The sequence below is a fragment of the Labrus mixtus genome, chromosome 2, assembly GCF_963584025.1.
Source record: "Labrus mixtus chromosome 2, fLabMix1.1, whole genome shotgun sequence".
NCBI classification, from domain to species: domain Eukaryota; kingdom Metazoa; phylum Chordata; class Actinopteri; order Labriformes; family Labridae; genus Labrus; species Labrus mixtus.
This window is the reverse complement of record NC_083613.1, coordinates 13,988,382-14,013,025: the sequence shown is the minus strand read 5'-3', so window position 1 is coordinate 14,013,025 and position 24,644 is coordinate 13,988,382. Positions and strand designations below refer to the sequence as shown.

General features: G+C 42.3%; 1 protein-coding gene across 1 annotated transcript in view; it reads right to left on the bottom strand.

Annotated features, from left to right (window-relative positions):
• Positions 1-6,825: 6,825 nt before the first annotated feature.
• The window catches only part of tusc3 (tumor suppressor candidate 3), an 81,376-nt gene continuing 63,557 nt past the window's right edge, over positions 6,826-24,644 (bottom strand). The window contains exons 7-10 of the mRNA XM_061052893.1: positions 20,277-20,340; positions 17,386-17,460; positions 8,742-8,832; positions 6,826-7,079 (exon numbers count right to left, since the gene is read on the bottom strand). Coding sequence (XP_060908876.1) covers positions 7,064-7,079; positions 8,742-8,832; positions 17,386-17,460; positions 20,277-20,340 — 246 coding nt within the window. The 3' untranslated portion in view covers positions 6,826-7,063. The remainder of the gene's footprint in view (positions 7,080-8,741; positions 8,833-17,385; positions 17,461-20,276; positions 20,341-24,644) is intronic.

The window sequence follows — 24,644 nt, the reverse complement described above, 5'->3', positions numbered from 1 at the left end:
CACCTGAGCGGGACGATATTTGGACAAACTTATGAGAAAAACTAAGTTTTAATACATTTCAATTCCCCTCATGGATGTTTTTTTTGCAACAAGGAAGAAAAAAAAAGCGAATGAAAGTTTGACAGATAACATTTCATCTCCTCTTCCCTTCTTCTCCTTACCGTTCGTGATCGTCTATTTTTCATCAGAAAACTAGATCTCCGCTGAAACCTCTCCTCAACATGAGTTGCTCTGCAAACAGAAGTGCTAAAATAATCTGCAGCAGATGGTACTTCTGAATCTTGCACCTCACAAGCTGTCACACCACGGCATTATCCCGAATTATCTGTAAACATATCATTTTATTTATGATTTGTTCCTTCACTTAACAGACTGTGCATGCTCCCCCCCTCGTTCTATCTCTCAGGTAATTCAGCTGTGATTGCTGTAAATCTTCACAATTGTGTTTCAGGGCAGAATGCCGGATCTGGTAGGACGGGGAGATGTGGGTGTTGGTGGTGGGTAAGGGTTGGGGCTGTAATCAGGGAACTACTATGCAGAATGATCCTCCCTGTGATGGGTTTCCTGAAGTATCTTTTCTCATCAGAGGTGTGATTACTAAAGGGAGTTATAGGACGCCCGGCATGAGATGAGTTTTAGGAACACATCAGGGCTTGGTGCCCATGCGTTCATGAATCAATGCAGAGCTCTGCATGACGACAACAACAATTCAACGACTATTTATTTTGTCATCCTGAAAACGGAATCCTTCTGTTTTTAACTTCAGTCATTACACTTTCATTTTTAATGAGTCAAGTAAAAAATAAACATAGATAGGAATCATTAACTGAGAAAAAGTGACAAAACATTGCTGATTTCTCTCATTTCTGGCAAACATAGACTGTAAATATTAATGTTTGCCTGAGTGACGTCACCCGTCTGTTCCTGCAGGGGGCTCTGGAGGCTCATCAGTAGCAGCCGCCATGTTGGAAATCCTGTCTCAGCCTAACTTTCAGTCAACCTAACGACAGGCTGAGAGCTGGAGCTGATTAAGGTTTTAAGCCTCTTGATGAACCGTTTCATAGCGCCCACCTGTCAATCATGTCATCTACTCGCCTAACTATGGATAACACGTATCGTTTTCAAACTCAAAACAGAGCTGTTCAAAAAAAAAAAATCAACCTCAGTACAGTGTGTGCTCATGATGACAATAACTAATCAGACCTGTTTGGTTTTTTGAACCAGGCTGTAAACATGTTAATCTCTGCTGTAAAAACAGGCTTTTTAGAATGAGTGTGTATGTGACTTCCTGTGCTTCTGCAGCCAGCCTCTAGTGGACACTTGAGGAACTGCAGAATTTTGCAATTCATTTAATTTTTCAAGACCGGAGGTTGCCGCTTGGTGGCAACTTGATGTTGAAAAATGAAGCCAAATAATCTGCAGTTCCTTCAGTGTCCACTAGAGGCTGACTGCAGAAGCCAAGGAGTCCCGATTAGGTCCCGTATTCAAATGCTCAGTCTGTCAGCAGTTTACACTATGTTAACATGTTTGATTTCTTATATTTGTTCGAATGCAAAAGGTATTTAGTTCATTAGGCTGATGCTATTTGGGGGTCCTTGGTAAGCAAAAGTTTGGGAACCCCTATCTTATAGAATATAAAGCTTCAGTCTTTAGCCGGCAGTGAAGGGAACAAAGGAATAACAGGAATGAAGAAGTTTGCACTTTGTGTTTCTAAGCAATTCCTCTTCTGCTCACCCAACTCTGGAACACAGGTAGACAGGGCCAAGACTTCTGTGTTCATATGTTTACCATCTGAAAACTCGTCAGAAATCATCAGATGAAAGCTGATTGGCTCTGTGGTTACATTAATGCCAATGTGTTTTGTCTCTATTGCTCGTTACATGACGAGATGATATGTTCCTGCACGGACTACAAACAGGAAGCACAACACTTCCAGACACAAAAAAACAAAGTGTCCTTTGCCATTCTGTATTCAGATGCAGAATCTGTTCATACAGATAACCCTGTCCCTGACACAAGCTAGAAGAAGAAGGACTCTTCTTACTTCTGTGCAGTTTCATAAACTGAACTAACCTTCACACGATTAAAAAAAAAAAAAGAAGCTCAACAGATTTAGCCTGGCTTCAAAAAAGAACTAATGAATATTAAAGAATGTGGGATTTTAACTACATTTGAACCAAATTTTTAAAATAATCATGAGAAGAAATATTTTCATTCAACTTTATTTTGCAGCAATCTGTCTTTAAAAATCATGCATGGTGGTTTCCCCCTCGTCTCATTCTCTTCAGATGCAAAGTTTCAAACACTCACATGCCATACACTCGGCAGCCTCTTACAAAGATCATGCATGTACTCAAGGACAATCGCACACGCTTTGCATGCACGCACACAAGCACCAATGCCGACGCGCACACAAAGACACAGACACTGATGCAACAAAACAGCAACGACTGAAGCAGCGCTCTGATGATAATTACTGTAGCTGTGGTGTGGATGCCTGCAGAAAGTGTTTGTGGACTGCAGATGAGAGGAGAGGCTTCTCCACAGCGACATGTCGCCACGCTCTGATCAGATAGACCACAAGGGAGCTTCTTCAAAGTTTGTCTAGTGGCTGCAGGATACCAAAACAAAGGTCACATCAGACAGGAGCATCACACACCGTGACGAGTCGGGTCAGACCGCAGGTTGCAGCTCGACCGCTGAGATAAGATGCACCGGCTAGCTGTGTGATTATTCAAGATTAATTATGTCCTGTTAATTTGGAGAGGCTGAATGAAAATTGAAAAGGTTGATGAAATTGGAAAAGACATTTTCAAAATCCCTCGGGGCTTTCTTCTTTTTAAGTCACGCAAGGCCAGGACCAAAGGCCACGACGATATAACTGCACAAATAACGGACGTGCTCTTAAAGCTCAGGAACTGGTGAGCGGCAACCTCCAGTGTCGCAAAATGAAGCCAATGCAGAAGAGTAAAACAACCTGCAGTTCCCCAAGTGTCCACACGGCTGCAAAAACCAAGGAATCCCCGTTAGTGGTGATAATTAAAAGTCAATTTTGACATCAGAAATTCCCACGTTTACATCCGGTTACAAACCTGTCGCTCAGTATCTATTGGTTAAAACTGTAATACAACGCTATCCAGCCGTCCAATCACAGGGCTTGCAGTTGCACTGTTTCGATGCAGTAAAGTTCAATGTGCCCACCCACAACATGTACATCACATTATCATCATACCACTTTAAGTAGGCAGGGTTTACATTTTGAAAAAGGCTTCGATTTACTGAGTAAACAAGAAATAAGTAATGGTGATCTAGGTAGAAAGAAACTTTGGTTATCATGGATAAAATTTTAAGATGGACAATGTTTTTTATTCTTACTCAACCCGTCAAGCTTCAGATCTTCATCCTCCAAAATGTTTGACTAGCAGAAGTCAATTTTCAATTCGATTTAGAGGCAGCAAATTATGGAATATGTATTCCCATCTGTTTTAAAACCTGCTGCTCAGTAAAATGTTACAAAAATGCCTGAAAAACACTGCTATTCCTTAACTACTCATTGTGCATGTAATTATGGTTTATCAGAGTTACTTGTTAGTTCATCTAAGCAATATTTTTGTTTTTTGTGTCACTATAGGTGTGTTTAAACAGATGTTGCACACACACACACACACACACTCATTCACTGTTTTTTGTTTGTCATTTGTTACTGTATGCAGTTAGCATTGTTTAGGTGAGCCTTCAAATACGCTCGTTAAGTTGTCTGCCTCTTCCTGCATTAAGTATTGTCTATTTTGTTATTTGTTTAAATATGTTTTTGTTTTTTTTCCTTACTGTGCAAATAAATAAATACAAAAAAAAATACTTTATTAACCGGTACTGGCCCCCCTGTGGAGCTGGGCCCCAGAAAGCGTTCCCTTTCCCCCCCCTTATGGGCGGCTTTGATCATGGGGACCCTAGTCGATGCAACAAGACCGTCTTTGTTGGAATATTACGTCCAGGAAAAGTTGACCTACAGACGGTCAGAAAAATGAATGCTTAAAGGGGCTATATGTAACTTTCAAAAACACTGCGTTTGTAGCGATACCGCATGGCTGTTAGGCGAACTGCACCAATAACCTGTTGCTTGCTCTCCCTCGCGTGCTGGTTATACGTGCTCGTACGTACACAAATGTGCATCATCATCAGCCGCGAAAAACTGGATGTTTACCGACATAATGTTTACAGAGGAGGTAAGAGGTCATCCACATGTGAAAGTCTGTGAAGGAGTCTGTGTGTCTGTATTCATTCTCCATCCTACAAACGACAGTCTCTTCAGGCACTGGCTGAGAGCAGGAGTGTGTGATGAGTCTGTCCGACTTTGAGAGCTCCTAGAGCGGATAGAAGTGTGTGGAAGACGACCTCTGACTGTGGAGGTGAAGACCGGGAGTGTGTGATGAGGTTTATAATGTTGATCTCTGTAAGCAGAGCGGAGTGAGGAGGACGTTGAGAACGTGCATAAAATGTCACTTCCTGGAGCTTTCGCGGAAAATACGACCCGGGGAAACTTTTTATACAGGCAACACAGTTAACCGTTCGCTTATTAATTAATTATTAGTAAATTAATATTTACTAATAAATTAATATTTACTAATAATGGGCGTTAAAAAACGATTTGTACATGTAAAAAGTTACATATAGCCCCTTTAAGATTTCTTTGTTTGTCGGTTGGATGTATTTACGACACTGTACCTTTAAGGTTCCCTTCAGTTTAAAGAAGCCTGCACTGACGCTCAGGACAGTAACGCATTCAGAGGACAAAGTTTCCCAGACCTGATGATGTGCTTTTATGCAGGATGACATTTTTTCATTAGAGGTCTGATTCAAACCTTTAATGAGCTCATGCACAGTGTGACTTTTTGAAGCCTTAGAGAGATTACGCCATATGTCAGTGTGTCACTTGTTGGACGACTGCCCCACATCCAAGATCCTCGTTGATTCAGCTTCATTGGCAGACACTTATCCCTCCATGAAGGTGACATTTGTTCTGCTTACTCCCTCCAACACGTAAAGGCCAACAGCCCAGGGTGGAATAAAAAGAAAAACTCAGTGATGATGATTGTCACTATTTGACTATTTCATTCAAATATACCCGTCATCACATGCAACCTGTCACTTAGACTCTACAAATCATTAAGCAGACGCTTTTATCCAAAGCGATGTTCTTCAGAGAGTAAGAACAACACAAGCAGGGATCTAGAGAGGAGGAAACGAGCTGATGACACTTCATGATTGGGTATCAAGGACCCCATATTCTAGCTTCAATTCTGTACTATGAAGTTGATGGAGATGTGTTGTCCATATCTATATACAGTTTATGGTTATTACTGTGAATATTCCCTTCACTGTGACTAAGATATTAACAAGCATAAAGAGAGCATGGGTGACTTGTAATTAACTTTAAGACTGTCCTTCAAATCTTAAGAGGTGAAGTTATTATTTCTCTTCATAAAGGTAAAAATTAATAAAGGAGAATTGAAAATGTCTCTACAACCAAGAGGTGAGTTCCTGCATGTACTGGATCATCTCTATTTAGGCGCTCCTACATGGGGGAGGAAGTTGTGCGGCTGTGGTTCAGTGGTAGGTTGTCTCTCAGCCGCATAGTGGTGTTTTTCGATCGCCAGCTCCTGCAGCAACATGTCCGATGTGTCCTTGGGTAAGACACTTAACTCCAAATTGCTCCTGCTGCTTCATCGGCGCCGTGTGAATGTGTATGAATGTGTAGGTGTGACCTGCGGTGTAAAAGTGCTTTGAGTAGTCAGAAGACTAGACAAGCACAAAACCAAATCAAGATAATTGTGCCTCACTCTCGACTTTTATTGTCTGCTCACAAACGACTTTAATCTGCTAAACTTCTGTCGCTACAGTTGTCATACCCCCCCCCCCCCAAACACACACACACATATACGCACACACATCTCCTCTCTTTAATACACAAGGCTGCGCTCTTTTTCATGTATTTGTCTACTCCTGTAAAAATCGCCATCATATCTATGCTGTTTTTATCCAAATTACTTTGGAAGTTATTTTATTTCTTCAGGTTGTTTATATTGGATGTACGTAATGTTGTCGTTTTAGGTTTTGTTCTAGTCAGAAGACCAGAAAAGACGACTGGAAAAGCTCTTTACAAGCTGAAGTCCATTTGGCTTCAAGTCGTTTAACACTAACTGCTGGCTCCACTGGAATATCAGAGAAATGTGCATCCCATCCCAGAGGCATGCATCGTCTACTGCCTAAATTTCTGATGGGTTTTGAGATTGTGTAATCGGCCAATTCAGCTACTCATCAATCAATAGCACATTGCATCAAATGATTCCAAGCTCAGTTCATTTCAGTTACCGAGTAGAAAGAGGAAAGGAAGGAAAAGATGAAAAACTGAAGGTAGTGTAAGACGTCAAAGCGATGACCAGGGTGGTTCACGCCGTCTTTACCTTCAGTTGTGTTTGAGTAAGATCAACACACACAATGTTCCATATACAGACAGGAATGGGAAGTCTGAGAGGGAATATTTTTATCCAAACTGGTCTATGAGCAGCACTATTCCTCAGTGTGCCCACGCATAGCTTCTTACATAAATGGTTCCACTGCTCCAGCCCGCTCAGTGTTTCAGTGGGCGGTCCACCAGAGGAAGAATTAGAAATATGTAATCTCTGAATGACCCGTGCTTTTCACATTCAGCAGCGGGAGTTCAATACCTGGCAGGCGGTCTTCTGTGAACTCTATTCATGTGTTATCATTCTGCATCAGTGATTCGAGTCTGGTGGCACACAGAACAGAAGACAGAAGCACAGGAACATGCCAAACACCTTTATTTTCCAGTGTAAGAAGGAATAATTTAATTCAGCTCTAAGAGATTAAAATCGCAGTGGTTTAAAAAACAAAACAAAAACAAACACACAAAAAAAAAAGGAATTTGACCATGAACTCTACACTCAGCTGTGACCCCGTCTCGTCTTCAAGTATGGTCATGACTCGTCTTCTGCTCACACGCAGCCTCTTCTTCAGTCGCTCTCCTCTTCAGTCTTTTTTTTTACTTGATGAGGAAGCTGAGAAAAAGAAGAAAAGACGCAAAGAGAAACAGAGGGGATGTTAGAGGTTTTAATCAAGAGCATATTTTAACATGTAGTCAAAACTAGGGACGGGATTCATTAATTTTTCTTTATCATAATCAAGACTCCTTAATGATCAGAGTTTTTATCGATACCACCGGCGATACTTTACGATTATTTGGTGGAGGGATGAGACGCCTGCAATCTCGTTCAGACAGTCAAATCGAGCTGCACTGATTTCACACTCGACATGCGTCATTCTCCACAATCACCTGACAACACCTCCTTCATATTAGCGGTTTATTTCAGCTGCAAGACTTCTGCTCTCTCCCTCTGCCCTTTCATTGACCTGCACCAGTACTGAACTCTTGTTCAGCTACACCACCATCCCAGCATCTGACTGGGAGGTTTAAAGGTCACATATTGTCCTAATTTTCAACCAGTGTAAATAAGTCTCACAGCTCCCCAAAACATGTGTTTGAAGTTTCTTGTTCTAAATCCACTCTGATCCTGTATTTGATCATGTCTATAAACCTCTCTATTTCAGCCGTCTGCACTCTGAGTCTGCCTTCTCACCGTAAACAATAGGACATGGAGCGAGAAAGCCCGAGCCACCCAAGTCCTTCCAGAGAGTGGGCGTGATCAGACACAGCTCATTTACATATTTAAAGGTACAGACACAGAAACAGCCTGTTCTGAGCAGGGCTGAAATAGAGGGGTTTATAGACATGATCAAATACAGGATCAGAGTGGATTTAGAACAAGAAACTTCACACACATGTTTGAGGAGCTCTGAGACTTATTTACACTGGTTGAAGAGGAGGATGGTATGTGACCTTTAAAGCTCTGTCGATTAAATACTATTACATTCTCTTTCAATGGTCCGAAGTCACTTGTCAAAAATCATTAGACACGTCCGAGCTTGCACAAAGCATTTTGATCCTTAGTGTGACCTTAACATCCAAAATAAAACCTCTTAACTTCAGAGGTGAGTTCCTGCAGCCTGACGTGTTCAGGTGATGAGCTTTAACATCCTCCAGCTGCTCCAGCTGCAGTGAATCGAACCCCGACACTGAGGACTCGCAGAGTATTTTCTGTCGCACATTAAATCTTTTTTATGTAGTGGCGACCTTTAGCTCAAAGTGGGACCAAATTGCTGCTGTTCTGGCTCACTAAGCTGAAGGGCTTTAGTGTCCAAACACTCTCCTCACTACACGACGACGTACAGAGAGTCATCCATGATGTATCCGTATTTTATAAGATTCAGGGTAAAGAAAGTGGAGGTACTGGATATTGAGCGTTCTGCAAAACGTCAAGGATTCAACAGAGTCAGACTGCAAATCACTGCTGAAGGTTGAGCTGTAAAATTGGTGAACAAAGAGCCTTGGTGCAGCAGATTGTACATTTTGGAGGGAGTGTTTCCAATCGAACAGCTGTCTGAAGATCAATGGAATAATGGGAATGGATGAATCCTGTTTTGGCCTGGATTCCTGCCCTGTGTCTCCAATAACTGGGGAGTGATTTTACGTCAACTTCAGTGATTTCAAGATTCATTGTGTGCTTCTCACATTCGGGCTTGAAATAACTGTCGAGTAAGCCGCGAGATGAAAGTTGGTGCGAGGCCTGTGTGCGGTGTTACTGCACCGTTGCTATGGTTACCTGTAGGGATATCCGTGGTACTTGGACCTGAAAATGGAGAGCAGGAAGCTGAAGAAAAACACCACCAGGCCGAGGCCGACCAGGCAGATGACTGGAGAGAGAGAGAGAGAGAGAGAGAGAGAGAGAGAGAGAGAGAGAGAGAGAGAGACAAACAGATGAACAGGAATAAAATCTACAACAACACAGTTTACAGATTTCCCAAACTTTGTGCAGACACCATGTTTTGTGCATAATAATTATTACACAACTGGCTGTGAGCATGTTGGATTCCTGGCTGAAGGCGGCCGCTTAAATAATCATTTCACGCACGTTATTAGTGCTGATGCAACGCTCTGTTTGATCTCTGTGCAAATTGAAATGTGCTCGCAGGGTTTAGACATGGTACACGCTGAAAGCATTCCTCTTCATTTCTTCTTGATGGTTATTACACACACACAAACACACACACACACACCTATACAGGCTTTCATAAGGAAAGCTTAATTAAAACAGTAAATATCGGATATTTTGCTAGAATGGCAAAAGTTAGGAGGACTGAAAAACTTTATCACCTCTAAACTTTGTTACCGTACTGGTCCTAATAGAAGACCAGATATGATGCTCATAGACTACTATGGCTCCCACAGACACACTGTTCATCTGAGACTCAACAGACAAACCAGCGCTCTTCCAGGACGTAATGGACCAAGACATGAAGGCATCGGTAGAGTCAGTCGTCTCTCAACTGCCCACGGTTATTAACAAGAGAGGTTTGATAGAAAAATCCTCGTTCAGTCCGTGGGGAGAACTCGTGTTTTAGTTGATCGATCCAAAAAAAGTTCTCGTTGTAGGAGACGTCTCTCAGTGGGGGGAAATGTTCAATGCCCGTGTAGTGAGTGTCTTGTGACAGGGCTATGAGTGTAATCTGTGCGTCTTGTGCTGCGGTGTTCTGCTATGCGGTTCTTCAGCGCTCTAATATACAGTAAGACCACCATGTTTATAAAACTATCCACCCCCCACTTCTAAGACTAACTTTTAAAAATAAGACTTTTAGACGAGCTTTTTATTTTAATTTAAAGGTAGGTTTCTGTTTTTAACACCGCTTAATTAAAATCATGCTTTAATATCTTTAAGATTAAATTGCCACATTGCAGTATTTCTCACAGAATGACAGTATATCTGTTGCTGTGACGACGTGGGGGTCGTCTCTAAAAAGTAAAAGACATTACGCTGTGGGCAGAAATGTGACGGTGGAGGAGGTCAGGGAGGTAGGAGGGGGGCCTGGTGGTTAGGGGCTCTGTGCATAAGAAGAAGGATTTTTAATGGAATACGGTTTGAGAGAGGGAGCCAGTGGAGATTTTAGCACAGACAGGGGGATGTGTTCGGGGGGGCTGGTGAAAAGGCGTGCAGCAGAGTCCTCAGTGGTGATTCTAGAGTCTTATGGGGCCCTCTCACCAGCGTTCATCTGGGCAATTAGAGTGAGTGCTGTCAGATGTGGCCCCATTAGGGAGGTTTCTCATGTCATTGCAAAATTTGCACATTTTGGGTCGCTGCTTTGGTTCAAAGTTTGTCAGCCCTCTGGGGCCCCCTTCTGGTCTGGGGCCCCAAGCAACTGCCTGCCTTGCCTGTTGGCAAGCAGCGCCTCTGAGAGTCCTGGATATATTCAAGTTTGTCAAGGACTTTGGATGAGAATTGGCATCACACCTCCGCCTCAGTTCGTTGTAAACTTGGCCTGCTTTTGATGCACTGAGTCAGCCGTACCAGACGATCAACGTGTCTCCTTCCTGGTTCTGTGTTTGTGACTTACAGCCGACTCATGACCTGCACACTTCCTCTACAGACGAGTAGCTCCGTCTATTGTTGTTAACACATATTGGCATTTAAACATCTTGACCCTGAATATAAGATGATTCCCACTGTTATCTCCCACTCTCACTGTCTTATATTCAGACCAATACGGTAATAATGTTTGCCGTTATTTAGGCAATCCCTCAATGCTGCCGACCCTGCTGTCCTGCAGAAAATTCTGCTTGCAACGATTATCATCTTATTTCCTCGGTGGCTATTCCCGAGCAAAATATACATAAGCATGATCTTTAATCTGCAGGGGAATTGTGCGTGCATGTGTGCGTGGGTGTACGAGTGTACGCACACACACTCGAGTTAGAGCTAATCCTCGAGAAGCACTGTGTTAAATTAAACTGTCACCACAGACTGATATTTCTAATCAGGGATTAGGTTGAGGACCTCTCCTGGAGACTAAATACTGAGATATGGTGTGTGTGTAAAATAATGTATGAAAGAGAGAGAGAGAGAGAGAGAGAGAGTAATGTTAAGACAAAAGATTTGGCAGGATATGCAAATGTTCAGCATCAGTTCTGGTGTATGTGCTGCCATTCATCGACAAGGCTCCTGAGGTTTGTGTGTGTGTGTGTTTGTGTTCTGTGATGCATGTGTGCATATTACTACATCTGCTACCATTTCTCACTGCGAGCTCCGCTATCACTGTTCCTTCACTTTACATGCATGTGGCACAGTTCCAATTCAACAGGAGAATCACTGTAGACGTGCACACACTCACACATTCATACTCACAAACCAAGTGTGTGTGTGTGTGTGGGTGGGTGGGAGAGAGAGTGCGATTTATCTGACATTCAAGTCCTTATGCATCTCCCACAGCCACACACACACACACACACACACACACACTAATCCACGCTGACTGAGTGACTTGATTGAGAGCACAGCGTACTTGAAAGTGCGTCTCCAGGGAGAGCCCTCGTGCCCCGGTGTTTCCACTTCCACATCTGTGTGAGCGAAAGAACGTCTGTGTATCTTCATTAAGTATAGCAGGATCTTTTTCCCATAGCTCATCAATTATGACTGAGAGGTATTTTAGTATGCATCCATGGATAATGACGGCTCCGTACACACACGCACTAAGCATGCTAATGCGCAGAGTGATTTGTGACCTTGGCATTATGACAAGTTGTTTAAAGCTGAATGATTTCCCTCAATGACAAAGGTGGTAATCCCTCTTTGGACTGTGTGACTTGGCTCAATTCAACTCATGATATATAGCCATGGGAAAAAATGCATTTACATTCCCCCTCGGCAGGAGGAAGCCAATAAACATATTAAGTTAAGCCTTTCTCATTAGGACAAATATGAATGGATATTGTGATGCTAAATGGCTCCTCTCTGTTTATTCTGTATCTACTTACTGGCTTCCAGAGACGTTGACTGACTCAACCTCGGGTTACATCCATCCATTACTGCTTTGTGCTTTGACATTAACATAAAAACAGAAAAGACTTATGTCTGCTTGGTGTTGTGTGTGAACTGTGCATTTGCAGGAAACCAAGGCCTCTTTCTACACATCTGTATATTTCTATAAAAACGGTTTTCCACTAAACAGATCAGATTATTTTTGGGGCTGCAGCCTCGGTTTTAAAGCTGCCTCCACTGTACTTTGGTCTGTTACAATGCATGCTCTCACTTTAATCTGAATCTTAAACTGTATTCACACATGCACTCCTGAAAATGTCTAGGACATCCTGCCCCTGAAATCTCCGTGAGACGCTAAATGTTTGGAGGGGGTGGAGTCTCAAGAGGTGATTGCTGACAAAGCGACACATTAATAACATCTTTCACCTTTATACCAATGCACATATCATATATATGATATATAACAGCCAGGGCAGGAGAATTTCAAGAGCAGTCCTCCTGAAATGATGTAGATATTTTCAGGAGTCCGTATGTGAAAACATCTTTAGATTACTCTTCCACCCCACTTAAATGTCATTTTTATCCACACTTACTTACTAAACTCAGTTAACTTGTCCCCCTGCTGAGAATAAGTGTGTGTGCTGTGATTTCTGCCGCCCATGCTCATGGAAGCAGCTGTTCACTTCCTGTGGCTGTTCTCTGCAGTAAAGAAGCTGTAACACGCACAACCAGTGTTTAACCACCATTCAAGACTATTCCTCTCTCTGTAACCGACAGGAGAATATTCTCTATGCCGCTTTATGGTGCATTTTAATTTGTGTGTCTAGGTGTATATACCATGTTGCATGATGCGTTAGCTTGAGTGTTTTTGAAACCAGCAGGTGGCTATAACAATGGTGGTAATAATTTATCCTTTATTAATGCCGCGAGGGGAAATTAAATTTTACTCACTGTTTAATGAACATGAACACAAACATAGGCCGAAATACACACGCATGCACAAACAGGATCCTATGGACATGCATTAATGGAGAGGTGTCAGAGTGAGGGGGCTGCCCACAGCGAGCGCTCCAGAGCAGTTCTGGGGTTTGGGCCTTGCTCAAGGGCGCCTCTGCAGTGCTCAGGAGGTGGACTGGCACCTCTCCAGCTACCAGACTAACTTCTGGACTTGGTCCGTGCCGGGACTTGAACCGGCGACCCTCCGATTCCCAACACAAGTCCCTACAGACTGAGCTACTGCCACCGCCAAATACGGTAGGTGATACAATTTAAAATACTAGTTTTGCACAGAAGCGGAGGAGGAAAAGTTTAGGGTTTGGGTTAAGTCATTATCCTTTTAATTGCTGAGCTTTAACGTCTCAAGGAGAACTTACAGGTAAAGAACTACAAGTTGAAATCATGCTGTTGGTGTGTGTGTCTGAATGTGTGCATGTATAAATGTGTGGCCGCAGAGACGTGTTAAAAGGCTTCTCAAACTGCTTTTTCATCACACAGACTAATTAAAATACGTGTGTGTGTGTGTGTGTGTGTGTGTGTGTGTGTGTGCAAAAAAAAAAAAAAGTTGAAAGCTGCTTTGTCGGTGGCACGGTCAAGTGACTGCAGCCTGTTTGAAACGATGCTGCGCCCTCCACACCTCCAGACAAGAATCATCGGGAGGTATCAGGGACCATCTGCGCCTCAGTCAGGAGGCATATCTTTTTTTATTTATTTTTATCATCAGTGTGTGTTTGCGTGGGTGCAGGAACTTTTTTAACTTATTTACCTGCACAGATACTTTCCAAACGACATCTCCAAATATTGACGGTCGCGTGGGAAAAGCCGGCTGGTGGGCTCAATGCAAGGTGATGTAGCTTGCAGCCTCTACATATGTTTATATGTCCTAAAGTTATCAAGGTTATTCCCTGAGACGAGGTGGATGTCATGCAGCGCCTCAACGTTTACAGAAACGGTTGGCTGATCCAAGTAAATCACAGGCTTCAATTATCATTGTGTGCGAATGCGCCCCACAAAACACTGACGTCAGTGACCCCCAGATGCTTTTTTTTCGAGCGCTTTGTCTGTTTTTGTGCGGCCGCTGAGCTCTTTGACTTGAAAATCTTTCAACTTTTCAGAAAGGTGCTGTTGACGTCTGTGGCGTTCTTTTTCCAAACGTATGATACTCCCTGTATTTTTGCCTCCTACAGGTCGTTTCTTGTACTAACGTCCTCTTTGCTCCGCGTCTGATCGGGAAATAAATGACCTCAAATATAAAACATGCAGTAAAAAGTAACAGAGCAGTGTCGGTCATACAGCGTCTGTTGTCAACATACTGTTGTCATAGAGACAGGACGGACGTGCAGCGCTTTTCTTCTCAGAGCACAAACATTTCATACAAGTTCTCCCGAGCGCACAGCCTGCGATTTACTGCCCGGAACAAATGCTAAGCTGACACGGGGGCCTTAGTCAAGACCTGAGGTTTAAATACAGAGAAATAAAGTAAACCAAGAAAAGAAAAGCTACATCAGGAAATAGAACGGTGATACATTTATCATATATTTAACGTGCAAACATAAATATAAAGAGGGAGACGTGCACGCTCATACGTTTGTCATGAGGTGTTGTAGTGCACATGAAGGACTCTAAGTGTTTGATGTTGAAGTTTAAGAATGTGAATATGGCTGCAGGTTATGTTCAGCTGAAGCATTTATTCAGAAAATGTTCATTCATCATTTAACCTCTGTTATAATTGTGTAAGCATTAGACGTTATTGTTTTTTTATTACCGAGCCGCCTCGGTCAATCTTTCACCATCTCCTCCCTTCATGTCTGATCTTGTGGGCCTGCCAGTTATCTCCGAGCAGCGCCTTTAATTGCTTCTTTTTTTTCTTTTCTTACACGTTGGTGATTGCATAATCAGTTTGTGCTGGAAATAATCAGATGTTAATTTCAAGCAGATTGTAAGTACAAAGAGTAATATGCAGGAACAAGCTTCAGCGTTTTTCTTTCTTATTTATTGGACGGATGTCGGACGGAGCCAGCTGTCGTCCATCTTTTCTCGTTTCTCTTTGTGTGGAGAAAATAAACGACTTTAAAGATTAAAATGTAAGACCTATCAGAGTGGACTCCCTGCTGCTCTGAAGACACTCAAACTGTCTCTACATTTAATTGAATCATTTTCTACCATGTGGATTCATTTATTTGTCAGAACGAATGTGGTTCATTTCTTCTTTCTGCTCAACATTTATTCACCCCAGCTGACGAACATCAACATAAGGATATTTATCACGCAGTAAATAAATAAATTAAAAAACGTCTTCGATGCCGGAGTTAATCAAGCATTCCCCTCGGCGTATTAAAATCCTGTAGCTGTGTATTCAGAGGGAGTTATGGGGCAGGTGAGAGGTCAGCTCAGTGATTAACTGGAAAGAAAAACAAGAGCTTCTCATTTATGGGAGCTGCTGCGGCTAATTGACAGTTATGCAAATACACGTCACACTAATGAAAGGACGGATAGAAGGGTGCATGATGCATGGCAATGTCTGTTTGTGTGCAGAGGACTCTCCCATCTCTCTGTGTTTGATTTAGTTCATTTAAAAAGCAAACGGTACACTCAAACTCTAAAAGTTTATATCAAGATAAACATTCAGTCAGCCTCTGGATTCAGATTTAAGTTTGGTCCAGACTCGTGTGAAATTTAAACTGTTGCTTCATGCGTAAGGATCCATTCTCTCCAACCTGAAAACTTTCTGACACTTTGAATCTGTGATTTCTCCTGAAAGTGAAGTTTAAGAGGCTGTTCATAGCTAGCTTACCTCCATTTAATCTAATCTTATTATTTGAAAATAGAGTCAGCAGCTGTTTCCTGAAAAAATAAAATGTAGACTTCTCCTAAAGTAAAGATGCTCCATCATCTCTTCTGGGCCTCCATACATGTGTGGTGGTGACTGTGTCTGCAGAGACTCTGTCCTCTGACTGGATTTTACTGTTCTGGTTTGTTCTGGTTGACTCGGGATGTTTCTGGGCGGGGAGCTGGTGTGTTTCCTGCAGCCAATGACAGCACAGCAGGTGAGTTTAGGAGTGGATACAATTCAGGGATTGGACAAATATGGTGACGGTGAGGTGAAAGGTCACACACAGAAAGCTAGTTCTCAAACGAGGGTGAACATTGTGTTTGCCACAGGACAGACATGAACCCGGTATGCCCGCTTGGAGGACTAAAACCTGCTTACATGGGGCTCAACTTAACCGCTAGGCCATCTGCGCCCTGCATGAAGAGGATATTAATTGATCTTTTGTTACCAGGTGGTGAGACGGGTAAAATAACCGCGGTGATACACATGCAGTGAAGAGGACTCCTTCCCGCTTGTTTTTCATTTGTTTTAGGAAAGGTAAAGATGCACTGATGGCGGTTTTGTTCAAGGTCTGACCTTTCAGTCCATCTTCAGCCGATTCTGATTTTTTTGTCTTCTTTCTCCAATTCAGTGTAAGTTTTTAGCTGTAATTTTCAGGCGATCGAGAACAGCGGCCCTTAAAGAACCCTCACAAATAATTGCTTTTGAAGTTTGGTGGGAGCGTAAGTGCAGTCTTAAAAAAAAAGGAGAACCCACTCAGCACTCAGCGGACGTCTGACACGTCATGTTTGAGTCAAAGGCGGACATTTCATCGGAGATCGAGGAGGCTGAACTGTACAAAATTAAGTGGACAGAGCAAGAGAACAGAAGGAAACCTGTGGCTCGTGTTCAATGAGAAGCCTTTTTTTAAAAGCTTGGCACATTCATGGCCGAAAGGTCTCCATATAAACTATTAATATTTAAGTCTTTTCCTGTATGTCATTGAGTTTAAAAAAAGAGCGTCCACTGTAAACATTGATTGTGATGCGTATACATTAGATGCTTCAATAAGTCACCTACCTGCTCGTTACAGGCTGGCACACACAACACACACACACACATCTTGCTTACACTCCTTACAACTGCTTCTCTTAAGGCCCTGACACACCAAGGAGATCGTCGACCGCAAAGCTGCTCCAAACTAGGTTGTTGCCCTAGTTTTTGCGGTGTGTCATGCTCTGTCGCTACCCGTCGGCGCCCTATTCCCGATTAGAAGCACCTATAATACCAGTGGTGAGCGACAGTTGTGTGAAAATGGTCTTCTCGTATCATAACAACAGACTACCGCCGCCTGCTGGCATGGAGAGGTATTTCCTCTCACGCATGCCGTCAGCCGCAGTCTTTGCGGTTTGTTCAAGTGCAACTTTTTGGCCAAGACAGAAGGTGTCGCGAGGCAATTTGGCCAGTCGGCCTTCGTCACCGCTAGTTATTTGCCGTCTGCTTGGTGTGTCAGGGCCTTTAGAATCCTCCAAGACTGGCGTTAAGAAGAGGTTAAAAAAAAAGTTAAGAAGGGAAGATTATAATTTTTAAAAAAAAGGAAAAGAAATGAGAACAATCCTCACGACTTACTTCTCCTCTTGCCAACATCTCCCTTGGAGGTGGCAGCCTCATTTAGCAGCACCATCCCCATGGTGATTGCAGCATCTGGAACAAGGTTGTCAAGGAAACAACACACTGATATACGGGGAGAGCAGGAAGCAGGGAGTTACACACTGACCGGGGAAGAACTGCTGGACACTCTTATGCACTTACAGATATGAACATGTGCACTCGAGCAGATGAACAAAAACATTTGTCGTACTGGACATACACAAATCTGTGGACATGACATGAACAATCTCGTCCTACAATAAACTATTCATTATAACCCTAAAGTAAAGAGCAAACGATTGACCTGCTAACTTTGGGGGTCTGCATCACTTTAAGGTTGCTGATAGGTCGCTTCTTCTTTTCCAATAAGTCAAGATGTCTTCATAGCATCAATAACATCATGTGATTCTGTGTTTGTTCTCATAACACATTGAAACATGACACCAAAAAAGGACTTCAGATTTCTCTGCTGAAAAACAGCAAACGGATAACGAAAAGGTTAACATTTTACCGTACAGCAAGCTTTGGTTTGTTGAACTTTGTCAGACTTTTTATGCACGCAGCGCTGGTTAATTATAGTCATCATTCACCAACTGAATTCTCAAAAACAAATTGGTGTAACTGTAACGGCTGTGGGGTGGATTTCACCACCACAGCACCCCTGGGTGGGGTTTCCACAGCGCCATAGGGCTGAGCAAACTGTGAGCCTGTGAGCAATCTCAATTAGGCGAGACCAGCAGGTGACTGTGTCCGTCTAGAAGATTTTAAGTTCTCTCCAGCCCTTGAAAGGGTTTTCTCATAATCAAGTTCATCTGATTTTCAGATCAAAAAGGTTCAGTTATCTGTCAACAGTAACTATTGCAGATCCAGTTGCCCATGAAGTGGAGCAAAACTGGCTTTGAAAGGATTTCTTTGTCATGTTTGGGTCATTAGAGAGAGTTTTCCTGGTCTTTGCATAGGGGGCTCAATCTGGGTAGAGGACCACTGCTGAAAGGACCCGTAGTACTCATGACGCGGAGCCAATCATGACTTTATGTGGCAATGATTATGACCCGAACGAAAAATCGATTGGTCATTTTTCCAACAAGCGTCTCTACATTAAGATTTACTTTATTGATCCCTGCAAGGGGAAATTCTGTTTTTACACTCTGTTAGTCATGCAACACACACATTAAGAGATTGAGTTCATGCAGAAGTAAGCAGGGTTGCTCATTGCATTTAAAAGAGACACACACACACCAAAAATATGTCCTCTTTTAAGAAAAAAAATGACAGGGTGCACACACACAGGTGGCCACATGGGGCGACACAGAGCAAAAACTGAAGTGTCCTCTAATAAAAGAATAAACACAAAATAAAAAAATCTTCACAAACAGTAAAGAGAACTGAATCATGTCAGCTACGCGCCTAACTAAGGATAACGTTTTTTTAAATTTCACCCCCCGTACAGTGTGTGCCAGTGATGACAATAACTAATCAGACCTTTTTGGTTTTTTGTACCAGGCTGTAAACATGTTTATTTATGCTGTAAAAACTTTTTTTTTTTTGCCTGTTGTGTGTATGTGACTTCTGGTGTTCCTGGAGCCAGACTCAAGTGGACACTCTGTGAACTGCAGGATTTTGTACTTTAGCATTGACTTCGTTTTTCAAGATCGGAGGTTGCTGCTTTGCTCAGATCCATAACACTATATATATATATAACACCATAATACTCTGGATTCTATAATTAATTAATTTGAACCGCAAAAATCGAAGTAGAACGAATCAGTCTGTGTTTAATGAATCGTTAATAAAACGTAATCGTTGCTTAGGAATCAAAATTTGAACCGTCTTGTGAAGAAGAGATTCACATCACTAGTAAATACCATTGTACCAACAACAACCACTTTGATTTACACGTACGTCGTGTTTGTGCGTCGCTTTGGACAGAATAAACATAGAATCAAATGTTTACACGATAGAGCTGCATCAAGCTGTCTATATGTGAAAGTATCAAAATAAGAGCATCAAATGAAGTCGCCTGAAATGGTGTCGCTATGCATCTGCAGGTGGCATGTGTGTGTGTGTGTTCCTGAATAAATATGGTTAAATCCACGGGGAGGGTGCATCCATAAGAGCCCTTAAAAAAGTGTTTTCACCACCTGCTCTGACAACAAGAGAAGGCGTGTTAGCCCACCTCCAGGTGTAAATGTGTGTTTTATTTACAGGTAATGAGTTGGGCAGAAAATACAGAAATAATCAGTGTGAGCGCGGACGAACAAATATTGCTCTGCAGCAGGTGCGACCTTGGACCCGCTATTTCCCTATGGGCTGACACAACAGCAGCAAGGAAAGAGCGCTATCATCACACACATTGCAAGACAACAAAGGTGAGACAAGCAGACAGGGAATGAAGACAAACACAAACATCTATTCTGCTAAAGAAGTACACACACACACACACACAAACACACACACACACACACACACACACACACACACACAGCGAGATGCAGCCGAACATCAGGGGTCAAATTTGGAACAAATCAGGCGGGGAGATGGAGTTAAAAGGAGGACAATCTCTTGTCTTTGTATTGTGTGTTTGTTCAGTCCAGAAGGCGCGCTCCCTGCGGGGAAGGTACACAGATGACAGAGTTTTCTGTTGGGAAAATAAATGTAGCGGGCATGAAAATTGGATGCTATTTCAGACATATGAAAAAGGTGTCTTCCTGTGTGTTGTGTGTGAAAATGAAGAATTAATGGAGTTTATAGCCAAGATGAGATGTTTGGACATTGCACTGAGGGTTTTGTTATTTCTGCACGAACGCATTTTGCAGCACCATGTTTTAGATGATGTCAACACAAACACAGATACGGTGCTCAAAGGATACTCAGAAGAAGGATGATGTGAGACTCGGCCACAAACTGCGCCTGGCTGCTGCCGTGGATGTAGCTCTGTGAACGAGAGGAAACAGAGGGAAACAGATCATTCATTTGACTAATCGTCACAACAGGTAACACAATACACAATACATGGTGAGTCAAGTTAAGTAGAAAATGATTGCACAGTGGTTGATACCAAAGAGAGAAGTAGGAAGCTGAGAGAGAGAGAGAGAGAGAGAGAGAAACATCTGATGCATTAAGACCAGGGGTAGGAATCACACGGTGCGTGGTACTTGGTCCATAATAAAGATGATATTGCAATTCTATGAACATCAGAGAGTAAGAATAACACAAGCAAGGATCTAGAGAGGAGGAAACAACTTCAGGAAGTGCAAACCAACAGCTTTAAGTCCAACAGGTGCTGACAGGGAGTGACCAGAGTTGCTGACAGGAAGTGACCAGAGGCAGAGCTCTTTATGTAATTTCTTCCACTTTTTTAATACATCCTCATCAACAACGTCGACAGCTGTTCTTGGGATTTCTTATCAGCATCACAACGACCCTAAATATAGTCATCAAACTCATCAGCATCATCAAAAGAAGGCAGACAAAAAGAGACAAAGCAGTCAACTTTGTCTGCTGCACTGCAAAGCGACAAACTTCCCAGTGATCATTTGAAATTGACAAAGAAACACCATGGTACAGTTTGTCATCAAGTCTGACAAACTCTGCCTCACCTTGAGAAGAAGGTGTGAGAAAAGAGTACAAAGATGCAAAAGCTATAAGCTTATCTGCAGACATCAAGGTTTTATGTTTCCACAGCGTCTTTATTCACTACATGATTTGGTGTCAGTTCCACCTCTGACCATGCCTCAAACTGTCACTTCTTTTCACCGCTGTCCGACACCATCCAGCCCTCTTCTTCTTTGAGCCCCCCTGTCAACTTCTCCTTCGGCCAATTAACTACGTTCATGTTTCCCACTTTATTGAAATAACTGCCACCGTGAGGAGTCAGGAAGTAGCGGTGTGGTGACTCAAACTGCTGCAGTGCCATTTTCTGAATAAAATATTCCAGCAGCAGAAGGATACTTAAATACAATACAAAATATATACTGCCCTATCAATATCTTGTCCCACCCCTAATAAGGAAGTACAATAATGCGTAACATCCCTTTATTTCAGTACAATTACTGCACCTGATGTGAGCAATCCTGGTCCTGGTTTGAGCCAAAATGGCCTCCTGCTGATAGCTTAATCTTTGCCTTTTCTTTATCATGATGGACGCAGGAAGTCTAAAACGGAAGGTACAGAGTGTTTCCATCCATCAGCTCGGTGGCAGCAAGACTGTGTGTGATTGTTGTAACCAGACTTGTTTTTTATGGAATTCATGAGCAGGAGTATGTCATTTGCAGATCAGATTAAGTGTGAGTGAATATGTATGCTAATATGTATAAGTGTGCTGGTGAGTCATAAAGGTATCTACCATGTCGTGCGTTGTTGGATGGAGGTGCTACCTCTTCACTGAGTGGGCAGGGAGGGTCAATCTAACCCCACAGGAACATTCACACATTCAGACATACTCACACAGATCTGGATCAGTCACAGTCACAGCCCGACCTGTAAATGAAGACTCCCACCATGCTTTTGTACCGACCCCGACACTTCCAGACCTTTTAAGAAGCCGGTCGAACGATAGTGTCAAAACCAGAAAGTGGAAAACACAGGACAAAGGAAAAATATTTCTTATATCCGTGAAATCCAATGTATAAGACACACTTTTGATACCTATTTTTACATCTAGAAAGTTGGCTGCGTCCTATCTACCAGTGTAAAATATGAAGGCATGCACCCTCACCGTCACACGCTGCACGCAACATGACACAATTGAAAAATAACTCCCATTCATTGTGTATTGCAAGCTTTGCTGGGAAACATAGCGAAGCTGACGAGGCTGGCAAACAGTGGCATACAGTTCAGTGAATAAAGCTTTTGGAGTGACCAGAGGGACTGTACTTCACAACTTTCACTGCAGGATGAGTGCAAACTCCACAAAGCAAAAAACAGACGGAACTAAAAGAGCGACACAGCTGAACAGAAAACTGACCGTGTAGACTTTGCTGAACACTGGAAGACCCCAATAAACAGACTGAAACCATAACCAAGCTCAGCTGTCATCACGTCTTTGTACATTCATATTGATTCCACGACGGCCAAGTCTGTGAATTCACATTGCTCCACACACACACACACAGTCAGACATGCACACAAACAGCGCTGTGCTCCCCCGCTGGCTCCTCTAATCCTGTCTCGCCTCTGTTGCTACCTGTGAAGACAGTCCAGAGGGGGGATCACTTCGCCGCCCACCCATTACAGCTCCACATCATTCAGATTGAAACGTCACAGGGCCGTAAATAACGCTGCTTGGAACTTCAGTCTGAACAGGGTTTGAATCTCAATTATAACTGAAGATCTGTATTTTTTTAAGCTTTGGTATTTTTCAATACCATCTACACTGAAAAAAAAGGGCACTGGCCATCTGTTCGATTTATTTAAGCATCTTGTATCAATTTATCACAATTGTTTCATGTTCTGAAGCAAAATGTAACCGTATTGTGTAGAAACTACATTATAGGCAGGGAGAGTGCACGGACATGTTTAGCTCATATTTGGAGAAAGTGAGTCAATCATGTATCATCATTTATTATCGCGATACTTCGTGCAATCCCGCTTTGCGCGCCAGAACAACTTCTCGTCCATGTTGAAAGCAGTGTCATCGCCTCTCCTCATACGTCCATGTACTGCTCAGCTCGGTAAGTTTGAATGGCTGGAATACATTTGAATGTTGGTCAATAAGTAACTAAATGTAGTTTAATGTCTTGAGAGTCGCTAACATAAGTTAATGAACTGTTGTGAGGTTATTCGCTGTCGTGCTGTTGTATCACCGTGTAGCCTACTTTGCTTTTGGTATTTCTAAACTGACGCCATTACGAAAAAACAGAGCGGTTAATTTCTGTGCTAACTTCTTTGCTTTGGTAAGCCTCTGTCCGTTATGGTGAGACAATACAGAATGGGTTTGAGTTAAATTATTTGTGTTAACAGCACAAATATGTAACTTACTAATTTAGCTAAATTCTAATGGCGTCAGTTACAATAATAGGGTGGGACACGCAGGGTGTGTTGGTTTGTAGACTACAATCTGCTAAATTAGCATTTGTTAGTAAAATATCCTAATGTAGCATTAGGTCAAAGAAGAGTAACATTGCGAGTGCCTTGCTGCGGTCATTTGGCAGTCAGAGGTTTACTTTGTTTGGGCGGAGGGCACACAGACATGCTCCCTTGATGGTAGGCTATCGAGTTATTTTTTTTGTGTTGGGCTCGACATTAAAGTTTTTTTTTAAAATATCGCTGCTTTCAGACGATTGTGGTTTGCGTCGCTCGATTTATTATTTACTCGTTGGGTTTTGGTCTTTTTTCTTCTTTTATTTAACCTAAAATGCAGATCTCTGCTCCGGTGTGTGTGTGTGTGTGTGTGTGTGTGTGTGTGTGTGTGTGTGTGTGTGTGTGTGTGTGTGTGTGTGTGTGTGTGTGTGTGAGAGAGAGCCCCGTCGTTCGCTAAACGGAGAGGAGAGAAAAGGAACGCAGAAGACACTGTAACATGCACATTAATTAGATAAATAACATAAACGTTTAGTCTATTTATTAAAATAGCTTCTGTAATATATGAGAAGTGACCGTAGATAACGTTTGTTGTTATTTGGCACCATATCTGCGTGCCCGCGCAGGTTCTGTCCAGAAGGCTCTGCCGTTTTGTGAGTAACAGTTTTGTATCATGAAGTGTTTGTATTTTCATGTTGTGGCTCTTGTTGCTGATGCAGATTGCCTTCAGACTGAGGATACCTTTAGTTCCTCCACTGTGGCTCAAGTTCTGTGTTTGGTGAGTATATATCTTTACTCAAAATAACAGGAATAAAAGTGTTTTCCCACTAAGAAAATAAATTCTATATACTAATGCACAGTTTGTGTGTATTTGATGCAGCTCACCATCAACATAAAACTCCAGAGTTTAGTTGTGGTGAGTATATATATTATATAAATGCAAATTGAAGAGAGCAAATGGTGTCATTTACATTTTCAGATTGTCATCAGCCATCTAAAAGCATATTTTCCCTCACACCTATAGTTCACATTGTTTGTGCTTAGAGAAATTCGGTTAGAAGTGTTTTTTTTTCTTTTTCTTTTTCCTGCAGATTGACAAGCAAACTCAGTCAGTGAACATCTCACGGGGTCAGTGCTTTCACTGTGGGCTCAAGTTTTTGTGGTGAGAACATAACTTTTATTTGCTCTGTAAAAATGGTATTTAAAAATAAAATCCACTT